Source organism: Scomber japonicus, chromosome 18 (assembly GCF_027409825.1).
Source record: "Scomber japonicus isolate fScoJap1 chromosome 18, fScoJap1.pri, whole genome shotgun sequence".
Taxonomy (NCBI): Eukaryota; Metazoa; Chordata; class Actinopteri; order Scombriformes; family Scombridae; genus Scomber; species Scomber japonicus.
In genome coordinates this window covers 25,485,490-25,502,314 of record NC_070595.1, presented here as the reverse complement: position 1 = coordinate 25,502,314, position 16,825 = coordinate 25,485,490, and the positions used below count along the sequence as shown (strand labels likewise).

At 43.0% G+C, this 16,825-nt stretch overlaps 2 protein-coding genes across 2 annotated transcripts in view; one reads left to right on the top strand and one right to left on the bottom strand.

Annotated features, from left to right (window-relative positions):
• The window catches only part of rpl3 (ribosomal protein L3), a 291,434-nt gene that overhangs the window by 245,497 nt on the left and 29,112 nt on the right, over positions 1-16,825 (bottom strand). The gene's annotated exons all lie outside the window — the stretch shown is intronic.
• Positions 1-16,825, top strand: part of cacng2a (calcium channel, voltage-dependent, gamma subunit 2a) — a 72,250-nt gene that overhangs the window by 44,829 nt on the left and 10,596 nt on the right. The window contains exon 2 of the mRNA XM_053338528.1: positions 3,026-3,109. Within this exon, the coding sequence (XP_053194503.1) occupies positions 3,026-3,109 (84 nt within the window). The remainder of the gene's footprint in view (positions 1-3,025; positions 3,110-16,825) is intronic.

Below are 16,825 nucleotides of genomic sequence, written 5' to 3'. Positions count from 1 at the left end.
TTTTGCTCTTAGTGTTGGTTGTTTTTTTGTGTTTAGCCATAAAATCCATCAACCTGATTTTAGTGGATTGAATTTACCAATAATTAACAAAACATTTGGGATCTTTAAGGTACTCTAAGGTCCCTCACTGCATTTTCTCACTGCCTCTTTATCCTGTTCTAGTAAATGTTAAATTACAGACACAAAATGCACTTTAACACAGAGCTCTTTAGTAATCCTCGCTACTGTGCCGAAAGTGCAAGAGTTGCTCTGTGAGTACAGATGTTTCTCTTTGAATGATAGCTGTTTTGACCCGCTGCACACCTGAGCCTCTGGCAACACCTCTCCATTCAACAGTGGTCCCCCCGCCAAAGCTGTTAATGGCCAAACGGGTCTCTCCACGCCTCCGCCCTGTGCTCGCATTCACGTGGGGAGGTCTCTGAAATGAAAATGCCATTATAAAACATTTATCAGCCTGATGAGTTTACATGTCTTACAAGAAAAGGACCGTTTGGAGCGGTTAAGTGTCACATAAATCTTTCAGCACGCTAATTGAAGTGGTTCCCCCAATAGACCGCTCTCCACAGCTGCTATTACAAATCGCACAACTGCGAATGGGACGGCCAGCTGCAAACCAAATCTTACACCCACTTGATAACGCTGTTAAGACACACACATGGTGCTCTGTGGATTGCTGCTGCTGCTGGTTTGCTCAGACAGCTCCGCTGGGAGTGTGCGATGTAGTCGTATGTAAACACAAGTCATCTTTCAGTGAAATATGCTCCAAGAGGAGGCACAAGTGTGCTCTCGCCTCCCCTTCCTTCTCCTGGAAATGCAACTTATTTAAAGCTTGTTTAAGCTGGCAAGTTGAAGAGGAACATATTGTTATTTCCAGCAGCAGCCTGGGGGAGTAGTTGCAGGAGGCGTCAGGGTTACACCTACAGTATGCACTTGTTCACATCTGAAAGCTGACATGCTACAGCTAGCTCCGCCAAAGCTTCTGAGGATTACGAGCCGTGGGCTAGTTAACAGGTAACAGAGATCAGTTTACAGCTGATTGAAACAAGTCCAATTCTGATCTCTCGTTTGCCACTGAAAGAGGAACTTTATGTCGCATATCAAAAGCTTGTATTTCAAAACTGTGCAGGTCCGTTAAACTCTGGAGGGCTTTTTCATGGCTCAGCAATTACCGAGGCCTAAACTGTGACACTCAAACTTGATGTATTCCACCTCCCACTCCATCTTCCCTCGCTGTCCTTCAAAACCTCTCTGTTCCCTGCCCTTTCTATATTTACTTCTACTTCCTGCCTTTCATTGTCTTTCTCCCTGCTTCTCTTCGTCTTTATCTTTCCCTCTTTCTTGTCTTAATTGCCGTGGAACCTGTTGATAAGAATCGATAAGTGTTTTTTGATTATGGGCCAGAGCTGAGACAGAAGGAGAAAGGATAGTCGGTGCATTGGATTCTGTCCACCAAGGATTAGCGATTGTTTCATGCAGAGGTTCCCACACTCGCTCTCCTCTGCTGCTGTAAAAAAAAAAATCCTTCGTCTAAACTCAGTGACATTGAAACAATCAAAACAACCCCCCCCCCCACAATCTCAACCCATCCATCCTGAGCTGAGTCTCTTAACAGACGGTGATGGTTGCCAGCCTGCAGGTAGCCCCGACACAAACACTGTACGCAGGTGGGCGAGCAGATCGAGAACGCTTTGATGGCTTTTTTTTTTCAGGTGACACTCTCTCTAATGTCTGAGTGGTCATCACCAGGGGGTCCCTCTCGCTCCCCTGCATGTGGGCAGTTCACAAAGTAATAACTGCACCCCGCTGTGCCCATCATGCCTTTCTGCCAAGACCTCCTCGGCAACACCTGGCACCATGGTAACCAACACCTGTTCACCTAATTAGAGGGACACTGGAGGGAGAAGAGATGAAGAAGTTAATGAAACGCTAATCTGGTCCAATCAAACGCCTAGGCATCTGCCTGCACACGGCAGCAGAAGGTCTCCATAATGGCCGCCTTATGGGCGCCTCCCCTGCCACGCCACCTTGAGTGACCTCATCAATGACAAAACTCTGCAGAGTAGAGCAGTAGAGAGAAGAGCAGACAGGAGGAAGTGGGAGGGAGAGGAGAGGGATGCCTGCATGCTTCTTCCTGGATGGACAGAGTAGCTGGATTGCAAGGTGTCAGCCAAATGAACGAGCATTATGAGATGAGGTTCCCCGTGCACAGCAGTTGGAGCAGCTCCAGGTCGCACCAGCTGCGCTGTTCTTGTTTACAAGCCGCCACCTGCTGCAGGAGAGGCCTGGAGCTCAGGTCTGCTTCCTGAAGAGCATCCTCTGGTCTGTGAGAGACCACGACCAGGGCCTACTGATAGGACCTGTTTTGACAGTTTTGGGGCTGATAAGCAGGAAAATAAAGAGTTTTACATTTTCAGTCAGAAACCTTTTAACCGTTCATTGTAACAACACGCTTGATAAAAATCTGCACAAGTTTGACACACACTGTCCCTGAGCTCACTCACCCTCCTGCAGAGCCTGAGACACACAACATTTGATGAGCATGAATACATTAAAAATAAACATCCCAAACAACTGAACGCTAACAGTGGAGCATTCAGGGAGGTGGAGGAGTTCAAATCTGAATCAGGCAGTCGTGTAGCAGCGAGGGCAGAACACAGAGTTGTTGTATGCAGAATAAATGAGCCCAAAATATTTATAAAGACTGCTTGTTGAGAGAAGTCGGTCGTGGACAAACATGATTGGAGGATGTGGGGAACATGTGACCGTGCCTGCCTGAACTACCGCAAGGCTTTTGTTGATCAAAAGATAATTAATCTGCAACTATTTTGATAATCAATTCATCATTTAAGCCTTTTTTTTTAGCAAACGTGCCAATTATCTGGTTTCAGATTCTCAAATGTGAGAATTTGTTGCTTTTCTTGGTCTTATGTTGAGTATTTTTGGGTTTTGGACTATTTAATAAGATTAAAAAGGTTAATGTCATGTATGAACCCTACTGAACTCTGTTTTCTTTGCTCCCTAACAGGAAACTTCAAAGGGATGTGTAAACAGATAGACCACTTTCCTGAAGAAACAGATTACGAAGCGGACCCATCTGAGTACTTCTTACGTGAGTACATGTCTTCTTGATATTTAACACAGAGAGAATCCAGGGTGTCTTTGTGTCTCAAGTGTCTGTTTTGGTGAAAATGACCCTATAAGAAAAAAATCAGGCATCCCTCCCTCTTGTTCTCTTGACACTCGCTTCAGAATATTTTTGAAATTTTTTGGCCCACTTTTTGCTCCGTCTCAGACTGGAGCCCATTGCCAGTAACTGCTCTTGGCCCGTGTGTCACTGCTGTCTCTGCCTGCTTTTAGCGAGAGGCTGGCCAGGCTGAGCCCTGCCAAGCAGCTCGTCTGTTTTTACTGCTTGGCTGTGTGTAACATAACGTGCAGTGTTACAGTCGGCTGTGTACCCTGTAAACACAGCCCATTGATTTCTCCTCTCTTTTCCTTTGTGCAAGCAAGACAGAGATGCTTGTCGAACTCATTTGCCTGCTAATCCTAAAAATCACAACAATGACTCTGAGCTCATGATGTACTGTTAGTATCGTTAGCCCAATACTGCGCTCTGATTGGCCAATTAACGTGCTTATTTCTAAGTAGCAGAAGCTCTCGTTTGACAGTTAAACTCAAAATGTTGCTGTTGAGATTAGAAACATGAAAGATTTACTAAATATTTTCTGTATTGAATTTAGAGGAACGTCACTTTTCATTGCTGGATGGCGATATTGATTTGTTTGTGTTGTTATGGTTACCTGTCATGCTACCGCTTAGCCCATTGACGATGGACACAGCCGTTTCTATGGTCACCGCCACGGTGTAGCATCATCTGACATCTAACAAATGTTTCTATGGTTATTAATTTTGGTTTTGAAGGATGGAAAGTAACACAGAATAACACATATTGTCTGGTAATGTACTTCATTCAGTGAATATATTTTTATTTTTAAGCATATTTTTCTTTATTTTAAGGACAAAACTTCAAATCTACTTTCTAATTATGCTGTTGTGACCAATCTAAGAGGACTTTCCTTTCAATTCAGTTTCAATTCAACTCTATTTTTACTTTAATTAAAAAGTTAAAACACCAGCAGAGCACATAGTAATAAGTGTTAAATCTAAAGTGTATATTTTAAAGTACTCATTGTTTATCAGTTTTCATTGTAAGGCAAATATAAACATTTTGCAGAACACTGAAAGCACTGGATTGGAGACGGATTAGTCGGTGGATTATTATCTTTATTGAACAGTTTACTTGGACACAATTAATACAGTTAATTCTGCTTTAATTTGGATATGCTGTTCATCGCTCCAAACCAGCTTATAGTCAATAACAAAATAGTAGAAATGACACTCCCATAAAATCCAGTGTTGTATTAGTTACTTGTTGCATGTGTTAGCTGGCTTTGCTAACATTAGCCACTGGTAATAGAGTCGAGGATTCCTGGTTTTGGCCTAGCATTAAGGCTGGTTGCTGAAGTGTCTTGTTTTGTATTTGCTCAGGTGTTAAATACAGAATATGTGACACGTGGGTGTGTTGACATTGGAGTTGTTAAGGGCTGCATAAAAGCCACTGATAATCTAACTAGCACTACTACTTTTACATTTTATAAAGAAATGTGATAATTTTCATTTCATTGAGTAATTTGTAATAATGTTTCAAGTCGCTTTCCCAAATCTGCATTTTCTTTGGTATATTTGATAAGAAGCCACATTACTCACTACCCTCAGCACTAAGTCTGAAAAGCCACGGCCAATGTCCCGAGTCCGTGTCGACCCCTGATGTGGTTGCACCCCTCCTCCCCTCCTCCCCCCACATTGCCCCGCTGCAGCCTGCAGTGGTTTGAAACTAGAAGTCAGAAAGTGTCCGTCTCCTCGTCTCCATCAGCGGGGGACAGTAATTGAGGCCTCTCAGAGAGCCGAGCAGTGCGTGCCAGTGCTGGAGATTAAGCCCAGCCAATTAGGCTGTGTTTGACTTAGCGCTCTGAGCGGTTGTTCCCGTCCGTATGTGCCAGAGAGAACGGTTATGATAACAGCTCTGGTAATGATTCTAACAATGCCGGAGCCTTGGCAAAGGCAGATCAGTCTTATAACGAGGCGTCTCTCAGGCTGGGGATGACAGGGTCGCCGGGTTGAGGCTGCTCGCCGGCCCTCGGATCACCGACGCTCTTGCGCGCGCGTGTGCATGTGTGTTAACCTCTTCCCAGGCTGTGATTGGAGGAGAAGGCCGCAGTGCTCCCAGTGGCTTGCCAATTAGGACACTCACATCCATAAATATTTCAGCCTCCTTCTTATATAGGTCAGGCCTCTCTCGATCGCTCTCTCTCACTCACTCTCTCTCTGCCTCTCTTTACCCTCACACCCGTAATTTTTCATGTCAGGAGTTGTACAGCACCTATTGTCATTTCACTGGCAAGTAAGAGAGCCGTGATGATTCACAGCATTAAACCACTCTGCCTGTTTTAAACGTGTGAGCAGCATGCACGGGTGCATGAGGAGGTCACGGGGGACGCGGCACCTCGGTGGGTGTCTCCGTGTTAATCCCTGGTGGTGTATTTTTATATCTGCCCATTTCCATTTCGTGGACACACACCTGATATTTCCATAATGAGGAGTTTCACGGCGCCTCTGGGTGGCCAGAGACGGAGAAAAGCTGCCTCTGCTCTCACATGCAGTGGGGAGGGGGAGAGAGGGGGGGGGGTTAGTTATGCAACAGAAATGATGTCACTTCAGGTGAAGGCTCAAGCGGAAGTGACTTCAGTGGGGAGCTTGCCGGCCCAAAATCGAGGGGACACACCGGTGATGTCATCATGAGAGAGTAGGGAAATATTTGGTGCTGTGGTTACCGAGCAAAAACAACAGAGATCAGATTCTGCTAAACATGCACCCCCGCTCCATCATACAAAACACACACCAACACTGATCTGCTGTCCTGACATCCACAAACACACACACACACACACATACACACACACACAAATATATACAAACACCCCACATATCAGTGCTGTGTGTGTGTCTTTTCCGTGAGTCCTCAGCTCTCCCAATAGCAAGGCAGTTTGCACATCCACACGGGATTATATAAACCAGCTGAGGCGCACTAAAGCGCCAGTGGGTTTTTAGATCATGCCGTGTCGGAGCTCCCATCATCCACTGCTCTATTGGGCGCTAAGCAGCTGAGAGAAGAAAGAGGAAAAGAAAACGCCCAGTTATGCAAGCCACTAATACAAAACCGAAAGACATCAATTCACTGTAACAGAGAGAGGTAGATCATATGAGGGGAGGAGAGATGAGTGTCTCTGATTCCCATGGATGCATGCTGGTGTTGGAAATTATCTGTTAGTCAGAGGGGAGCTTTTTTTTCTCTCTGTCTCTTGAAATGACTTCAAGAAATGTTTGTCTTCTTTTTGGGTGCCAGTTTAAAACTATCAAATGAAACATAATACACTGTAAAATGAGCTCTGTGTGTAGAAGCTGCAGCAGGTCTTGGAGGACAATGGGGCCATTTTCCATTTTCTATTCCCAACAGGTTCATCTTACATCCCTCCATTGCTGATTTATTTTTTGTGTGTGGGTTTTCTCTTACTCCTGACCACATGGTGCTAACATGTTCTGCTGCTTCAGGCGCTGTATTTGCTTGTTTTCACATCAAAAAACACTTTGTTTTTCTCACCCAACAGACCAGAATCCCCCAACCATGCAGTGCGTAGTATACACTATACGTCCACACTATAATCTGATCATTGCTGTTTGGCTGTAAATATATTTGACAATAGCTTGTTTCTATTATATGAAAATTAGAGGCATCTCTAAGTAGCACGCTGTATGTATTTCAATGGATTTATTGGTATATTTTACATTCGATGAGCAGTTGTTTCACCAGTGTGAATCATAATCTACATTTTTTTATTTGCCCCTATCATTTCTATAACACATTACTCTGCAATTAAGACTGTTTGTCCAACCATGTCATAAATTAAATGGCTACACACAATGGCTATATTGTTAAAATATGGGGATAATGGTGCCAATTGTCGAGCAGTGTCTCCTGGACGAAATCCATGGTGTTGCATTTAGTTTGTGTTTATGTTTGTGTCAAAAAAGATAAAAAGATGAGAGACCTCTAAACGTTCTCACCGTCCGAACAGCTGGTCGAATCATGGTGTGATGTGGGTGTAAATATGTGATAGTCGGATTCGGATAGTTACAGGAAAACGGCCTGATACGGCTGCCCCTAATCCAGCAGTAGAAAGGTGAGTTGGAAGGAGGTTTCAGTTGCTGTTCGACCATCCAACGAGCCGTTTTGGCAGAGTACACTGGGCCCCTTAACACAATATCCAGGTTCAATCATAGTCTGACTTGGACTAGCAACAAAGCACGTTGGCTTCTTGATATTTGGACAAACAGGAGGATCATCGCCTTGTTTTCCAGTTCAGTAATAAGAAGAAAATGGTAAAAGAGGAAGTTTCCCAGCTCATCTCTGATTCAGATCCAAAGTAAACAAACTACAGGTCTGAAAACACCCTTAATTTATCATTTTTTCCTGTCTGAATGCCCCTGCAACCTTCTAAAAGATGAGAAAATGAATGTATGAATGCACAGTCAGGATAAGTATATGCAGTATAGGATTAGGGCACAGTAATGGGCTCCCATGATTCATTTACACTGGCCTCACAGATAAGTAGTTGCGGCATGTCACAAGTCAACATGAAATAATGTAATAAAAGCCAAATGTAAAACGTAATACTTGCTAATTAATGGCTCATTTTTAACCTCGTAACTTTCTTTGTGAACTTTCCTGAGTGTTTTTGCCCCGAGCTAGCGTTAATCCTCGCCTCTGGTGTTTGCATGCGTTCATCTGAGAGTATCCGCTGACATTGATGACAGAAGGGCACTCCTGTCACAGCCTGCGTCACCCCGGGGGCCTCGCGGCAGACTGGACGCTGGCCTGCACAGGCTCTGGCGTCGCCCAATAAAATCAATGGGTCTGGGGCAGGACACGCAGAGGCTTGTAGGGCAGCGAGGGTGGGAGCGCAGGGGGGTGGGAGTAGAGGGTGGCAGCAACGTCGGCTTGTCGACTAGTTTCTCTAGTACCAGTTTGTGTACAAGTTTGTGTGTTTGTGTGTGTGTGGAGAGCTGAGCGGAAGGGGGAGGGACACACCAGAGGGCTTTAATGTGATCACATGACCTGACACAAGCATATATAACGTGTTAATACTCTGCTCTTCTCATAAGTTAACATGTTAAATCCAGCTAGTGCCCCCCATGTTTGCTTTAGCAGGTGTCCCCCCCTCAGTCGCGGTGACATTGAGCATCCTGCAGTATCCTAGGCAACAAATAAGGTATCTATCGACTGATACATAAAACACACAGCACACAGACATGGGCCAATAAATTAAAAGCCAATCATATTTTGTCCTGGTTGACCGAGTGAGTGTTAGCACTCTAACTTTATATCTTATTAACGGGAAATATGGAGGCAGCGCAGCTTGTAAAACACAGAGGTGGGAGAGAGTGCGTCCTCGTATTAAAAGTGAGATTAGAATATACGGGACGAGCCTGCAGTGTTCGACTGTCACCTGGGCGTCATCAAAAGACGGCTGCACCCTCTCAGATCAGTTTAACACGCACACGTTTAATCATCAGTTGTAAGATTCCCACCGCTGTTAGAGAAAATGGAAAATTATACACTTGTGTCCTTTTTTAATCTCCAGACATAAAGCAGCAGAGAGTCACGTTTGACAGTTTGTACCAAAAATGAAGAAGAGTTTTTTAGTGCTGCAATCCAAAAGGAAAGCTGATCCACATGGAGTTGAAGGAAAAAAAAAGGAAAATGACCTCCAGCTGCTGTGGTGTAAAGAAGAAACGACGGGTGTAAACAATGTGTGGCTCAAGAGATGAAGAGTGAGATACATCGTGAAGTTGGGCTTCATGTGCACATTTCTAGGTCGCAAAAATGTAAAGTGATGCCTCACTGTGACATATTTCAAGGAGGAAAGTCATTCCAAAAATGTTGTGCAACGTAGAGTTTGTTCTTTATTAACCATCTGTGGCTGATATAAAGGACTGTTGTCTACCAGTCCACTTATGGCGCTTTTCCACTACACAGTTCCTGCACTACTCAGCTCAACTCGACTCGGTTCCAGGAACGACCTTTTCCATTACAAAGAAGTACCCACTCAACGTGGGCGGGGTCGTCATAGCAACGGCTCCGCGAAACTGCCGTGACTTTGTTTTATACGCGACACAAACACATAAACAATGGAGGACATGGAGGCAGTGGTGTACTTGCTGCTGTATGTGGCTTTCTGTCACACACACGTAACGCTGTTGCCGGTATTTAAAAATGGCGGGTTTGATTCTTGTGTGGGACGGCTCATGACTCTTCCGGTGACTTTCTGACCAATCAGCGGCCGGCAGTCTGTTGACGTCACATTTAGTATCGGCTCGGCTCGCTTGGAACCTCAGCAGAGCAGGTACTAAAAAAGTACCAGGTACTATCCCTAGTGGAAACGCAAAAAAACCTGAGTCGAGGCGAGTCGTGCTGGAACTGTGTAGTGGAAAAGTGCCATTAGAGGCTCCGAGTGGAGTTTCTGACCACTAGTGGCGCTGTGGAGCAATGTTTTTATGAGTTTATGGATGAACATGCATGCAATTGAGCAGACTACCTGCACAATTCACATTTGGCTTTTATCACTTCTGACTGTTATTGTAGTTTGTAAAGAAATTAACTGAAAGAAACATTGAATAAGAGCATCGTCGAGGTTAAATGTGCATTAACTGACTGAAAAACATCGATACATCATTGCTGTTAAAGTTCGTATACTGAACTTGTTAGCAAACTGTTTTTTACACATAGCAACATTTATTTTTGTTATAATGGGTCTAGTTTGATTTACGCTTGTCCAACTTGACCTGCATTTATGTTCTTCTACCTAATGAATCATCTTTTTTTCTGTCTTTAGATCAAACAAATTTCTACCAAGCGAACAATTTAGAAATATAGAAAGATTTCTTATTAACCAGAAATGTCTTAACAGGAGATTTCTAAATGATCATTTTCTTTGGATTAGTCACGTGTGCTTTAAAAGAAACACTGATTCTGTTGAAATGAGACTAGCCGAAACCAAGCAGCCATAACAACGCAGCCCTTACATCACTTATTGATTAATAATACATATCAGTGTAACTTGAAACCTGTGCTGAGGCGGCTCATGTGTGTGTGTGTGTGTGTGTGTGTTGTTGGTCATGCTAAGCTCTGGCAGCGTGGAGAGAGAGAGAGACGTTCAGGCGTGATCTGTGGGGACATCAGCAGTGGAGTGGAGGGTAATTACAGTAATTGAAATGTGTTCTGCGGAGGGAACTTAGATTGTCTGAGCGGGCCTGTCATGTGAAGTGATTTCAGTGTGAGGGAGTACTTTTACTGTGTTCCACTGACCCGTCTGTGTGCCGCGTTACTCTGATGTTATGTTAATATGACAGAGCAGTATTCAGCGGGAGGACTACTCGGCTCTAATGGTAGCAGCGTGTGTGTGTGTGTGTGTGTGTTTCTGTGTGTGTGTGTGTGTGTGTGTGTGTGTGTGTGTGTGAAGGCATCATCCATGTACACCTTTACATTGCCAGTGACTGTGTGTGTGTGTGTGTGTGTGTGTGTGTGTGTGTGTGGGTGTGTGTGTGAAGGCGTCATCCATGTACACCTTTACATTGCCAGTGACTGTGTGTGTGTGTGTGTGTGTGTGTGTGTGTGTGTGTGTGTGTGTGTGTGTGTGTGTGTGTGCAGGCGTCATCCATGTACACCTTTACATTGCCAGTGACTGTGTATGTATGTGTGTGTGTGTATCATGAAGTGTGTTACATTCACAGTGTTTTATATAGGATCTCATTAAAAATACAAAGACAGACTGAAACTGAGAGATTTTAAGTGATGAGAAATTTTAAATCATGTGTTTTTTTTTTCTTATTGATTTTTATTTTAATTTGTTTGAGGGCGTCCTGAAGCTTCCACAAATATCTCAGAAACATGATATTATTTTTGGCTGTGCACCAACTGTTACTTAACCCAAACCTTCATCATGATCAACCGCCTGTTAACCCTCCTGTTGTCCTCGAGTCAAGGAAGAAAGGGAGGAAGAAGGAAAGGAGGGAGGGAGGGAGGAAGGAAGGAAGGAAGGAAGGAAGGAGGAAGGGAAGAAGGAAGGAAGGAAGGAATGTAGGAGGGAGGAAACAAGGAAGGAGGGAGAAAGGAAAAGAGGAAGGAAAGAAGCAGGAAAGAAGAAGGAAGGAAGGAAGGAAGGAAGGAAGGAGGGAGGGAGGGAGGACAGAAGGAAGGGAGGGAGGAAGGAAGGAAAGGATGGAGGAAAGAAAGAAGTAAAGGACGGAGGAAACAAGGAAGGAGGGAGAAAGGAAAAGAGGAAGGGAAGAAAGGAAGGAAGGAAGGAAGGAGAGAATGAGGGAAGGAGGACAGAAGGAAGGGAGGAAAGAGAGAGGAATGAACGAAAGAGAGAGGAAGGAAGGAAGGAGCAGTCAAAACAGACGGGGTCAATTTGACCCGGGAGGACGACACAACGGTTAAATAAACTCACTTCTCATGATGTAGGAATCGATTCAGGATCAAGTTGACTAATAAAACCTTTAAGTTTAGAGTGGGAGGTTTTTGATTTTAAAGGGGAGTCTTGAATTTTGACTCAGACATACAGGAACCTTCCCCTGTCTTTTAAAACAACTATTATTTCATAGATGGACAGTTTCTTTCTGACATCATGATTTCTGCTGTCTCATAATCAACACTGTTTAGTTTAACTGTTTAAATCAGTTCAGCTTCTTTAACCCTTTTCCACTTGAGAGACCCAATTAGTGTCAAACTTCATGTCATACCTCTCAGTCTCAAAATCAAACCAGGAATCATTCATACTCTGCAAAAATCAGGTCAGATGAACCTTTTTCTTCAGACTGTATAATATGATTAAATCCACTTTGAACTCATAGAAAAAATGTTCCTTATAACATGAAATCTGGGTTCATAATTATGACTTTTTTACAGCTGCATCCGTATGGAGAGTTTTTTTGGTCGTAATTAAAATTGAAAGTTGAAATACAAAATTAAAAGAGATCAAATTAAAAAGATTATTTTATACTACCCTACTACGAATAATCAGTCCATAATTAAACCTAAAACTTAAAAAGGGAAATTTAAAATGTAAAGTGACGATGAAAAAAGTGAAATTAAATTGTAAAGACGACAATGGAAAGAGAAAAAAAAGGAAACATCAAATATGAAACTTCTCAACCTGATTATTCCTAGTAGAGCAGTAAAATAATATATATTCTATTTGGACTTTTAATTTTAATTATGACAATAAATACCCTCCATACATTCACGCAGATTCGCTTAATTTAAAGAAACAAAATGTGGCTCCATAACTTGATATCAACTGGATAATATCAGAAAACTTATATTCACGTCTGACTGGCTGATACAGAAGAAGTTTCATAAAGTCTCATCAACATGATTCTTATAATAATCATAATAATAAACTTTCTATAGCATAATTTGTGCATAAAATGTGTTCTTATCATAAAAGCAGATGATCGTAGCATTAGCAATAAAACAAGGAAAAGCAAAATAGAATATTAAATTTAAACAACAGGATACGTTAAAACAGACTTCACGTTAAAAAGATGTGTCTTAAGATTTTGGCTGAAAGTGTCGACCGACTTCGAGTCCCATAAACCCCTCAGGCAAACTGTTTCAGAGATTTGGGGCGTAATTAATGAAGGACGCCTCTCTACGCCTTTTAGTTCTGACCTCAGGAACAATTTGAAGAGGTTTGAAGATACAACTTAAACATGTCACATAGATAATATGGAGCGTTTTACTTATTTAAAAACCAGTAAATGAACTCCAAAACAAACCATGCTGTATTAAAAACTTCTCAACATAAAGACAAAAAAACTGCATTTACATTTATTGTTTCATGTGCACGACTCACATGCAAAATGATAACTCAACATATATGGTGCTTTTCCACTACACAGTTCCAGCACGACTCACTTCGCCTCGGCTCGGCTCGGTTCCAGGAACGACCTTTTCCATTACAAAAAGGTACCTACTCAACGTGGGTGGGGTCGTCATAGCAACGGCTCCGCGAAACTGCCGTGACTTTGTTTTCTACGCGACACAAACACATAAACAATGGAGGACATGGAGGCGAAGGTGTACTTGCTGCTGTATGTGGCTTTCTGTCACACACAAAGCAACACAATTGAGCCGTACGGCTGTAACGCTGTTGCCGGTATTTAAAAATGGCGGGTTTGATTCTTGTGTGGGGCGGCTCATGACTCTTCCAGCGACAACTCTTCTGACCAATCAGTGGCCGGCAGTCTGTTAACATCACATTTAGTATCGGCTCGGCTCGCTTGGAACCTCAGCAGAGCAGGTACTAAAAAAGTAGCAGGTACCAGCTACTATCCCTGGTGGAAACGGAGAAAAAACCGAGTCGAGTCGAGCCGAGTCAAGTCGTGCTGGAACTGTGTAATGGAAAAGCGCCAATAGTGACTATTAATTAAACTTATAAATCAAACCAGTTAAAAACAAACAAAAAACCATCACAATTAAAAGGATTAAAGAAATAATCCAGTTATTATCACAGTACTATATTGTGTTGTCACCTTCAGTATTAGAGTACAGGTCGATTCTCTTTTTTTGAAATCAGGATATGGTGAATGGAGTAAAAATGGCAAAAAAAAAAGATGATGAATTATCAAAGTAATGTTATTATTGTTGTTGCTGTGCTTCTTTGTGTCTCTCTCTCCTCTCTCAACCTTGGAGGTTGAGGCAGATGGCCGCCCACCTAGAGCCTGGTTAAGAGGGTTTTTTCCTTCCTGCCATGGCCAAGTGCTTGCTTATGAATGAATGTTGGGTCTCTGTAAATTAAAGAGACCTGCTGTGTATTAAAATTGCCCTTAGATAACTTTTCTTGTGATTTGGCATGATATAAACTCAATAAAATTGACTGGAATATAGATAAAACTGGTGGTAACATAAGTGAGGGAAGACAAAATACCTTCTTAATGAATTCCCAAAGGTGTGTTTAACGTCAAATCTGAACATCTCAGCTCTTATTCTTGTTCTAGTTTATAAATGCCAGTGACTGAGAGCTGCATTCACTTCATAATCAGTTCAAGTCAAATTGCGTTCGGCCTGTAATATGTGTTATGAGACTCATAGGCTTTCTTGATTTAGCCACCGAAGCTAATTTCCTTTGTGTTTTACCTCACTCAGTAGCCGCTCCCGTGAAAAGTGAGAGAGTGAGAGAGGGAGAAGGAGAAGGGGTGAGAGCACGGGGGGCAACGAGCCTCTTGGTCAGGACGAGGACGGTGCAAGGGCTCAGTATTGAGGAAGAGGAGGAAGAGGAGGAGGAGGAGGTGTGGAGGGGATTAATAAGCGTTTGTAGTATTAAATCAATGTGCCTGGGAGCTGAGGCACCTGATTAGCATGACCCTGTCCTGCACATCAGCACATTCAGGGCTGGGGGAGGCTGATTAAGAGCCCATGCTAATTTCCTCTCAACCCTGTCAATGAAAGAGAGCAAGAGAGAGAGAGAGAGAAAGTAAGAAAGTCAGAGAGAAAGAAAGAGAGGATGGAAGGTGCAGAAGGACGCCTTTGTAAAGTGGCTAGTGTGCAAGTTTATTCACATGTACAGTACATGTGTGTAGTGTCAGTGGGTGCACTGTTCATGCACATGTACTGTACAGAGTTATGTTGTATGTGTTTCATGGGTGTTAGTTGAGTTTTGGAAGGTGAGACATGAGCTCTATGTGTTGAAATGTATTTTAGTTTCAGAGCAAATGTCAAAATAATAAGAACTTGTGTAGAAAAGTAAAATATTAAGAGGAACTCAGTGAGATCTGTAAACTAGTATTAATGATGAATAATGAATTGATCTACTTCTATGTATTATGTGTGTATCTAAAGGCTGGTATATCTAAGGCCGCGTTCACACTGCAAGCCAAAATCAGATTTTTAGCACATCTACAGTGGAACCAGATGGCTCTTATGAAGTCTGAACAGTCATAAATCACATGAGATCCGATTTTTATAAACCAGATTGAAACCACCTTTGGGAGGAGGTTTCAGATCGCATCTGGACAGATGTGTCTCAGTCTGAACAGCTCCAAACACTCACATCGGATTTGACTGTCCGTGACGTCTCTCTATGTCTCTACGTTACATCACTGTATGCGACACCAGACCTGCGCTTATTCCAGTTGTTGTTGCTAGGTGATATCACTGGAGGCAACGGAGGACGTCGAAAACATCAGTCCATGGACAGAGGACCAAACCATATTCTTAATCTTTGGGGGGATGGCGCCGTTCAAGCGAAGCTCGAGGGTTTGTTGTTGCTGTCGCTGTCGCAATTATATGACATCACACAATACACGCTAGATGACGCCTCCGCTCTGACAACGTTGCCACGGCAACCTGTCAGATTGGTCATTAATGTTGCCCAGTCTGAACAGAGCCAAATCCAATTTGGACACTTGCTAAAAACAGTGTGGACAGTCAGGCCTAAAAATCAGATTTGAGAAGGAATCAGATTTGAATCAGATTTATCTGCAGTCTGAACGCAGCCTTATTCCTCTGGACCTTAGACCTCTATCATTGTCTAAAAACTATTAAAAACACATCAGTATGCCACATCACTGCACCGGGTAACATGTCCCTTCACTATAAGGATCACAGCCATGTTAGTATGTTTAGAAATGGCTCCAAAGACGAATATCAGCGATCACGTTTTCATTCTCCAGAGAGTAGTTCTTTGGGAAATTAACAGTCTAGAGAGGAATTAGATATATCAGGCTTTGGATACACACACAATAGTTGTAAGTAAATTAATAAATTATTGGTTTGACAAAAAGAAAAATAGAGAAAATTGCCAGCCAAAGCCTTTAATCACAAAATATAATGCACGATTCACTTGTTTGCAGTCATCCCCCCTTTATCAAAACAAGGCGAAATCATAATTGATGCAGCCAATTGGTTTTAGAAGTCACATAATTTATTAAACATGCTTTTTTTTTGTTTTGTTATTTCATCCCCAGTAAATGTAGCTGGAGTAATCAGCCGTATTAGTCATAGTGAAACATTATTTAAACTCAGTACTTTCAGATAAATATTAAACACACATGCTTTTCCAAGTTTAGTAGATTGATTCTCTTTGTGTGTTAGTGTGCCAGTCGGTGAGTTTTTGGTTGAGTTTGGCTGAAACTGATCAGCTCAACACAAAGCTGCTCAGATGCCTCTAAGCGTTCTGATTATTTACCAGTTGGACCCGCCGCCGCGCCGAGGAGGAGGAGTAGCTAGGACTTTCTGCTGTAGAAAAAAAAACCCAGCCACGGGTGTTGAGTCTCATTAAGCTGTTTGTCGGTGCCAGCGCTCGGACACCAGCCTGAGCTGCAGTCATGCCAATCAATAAAGTACACACAGTATCCGCTCTCTCCCTGTGTGTCTGCAAGCAGGTTGGCACGCACGCTGGCAAGGGATGGCATAGCCGGGCGGGGCTAACCAGCCTCCATCACTCATTACTACAGCTCCCGTTGTCGTGCAGCTACCAACAAGCTGGGCAGAGCGTGAGGCCGGCCTGGAGGAAAGGCAGCCAGTCTTACTCGGTGCTTGGAGAAATTAATATATGACTCATTACTTGTTTCAAGAGTAATCTCATCACTGTCCTTTACTCCTTATTAGCTTAGTTGTCCATTCTCCGAAGTCTGGGTAACTCGGTCA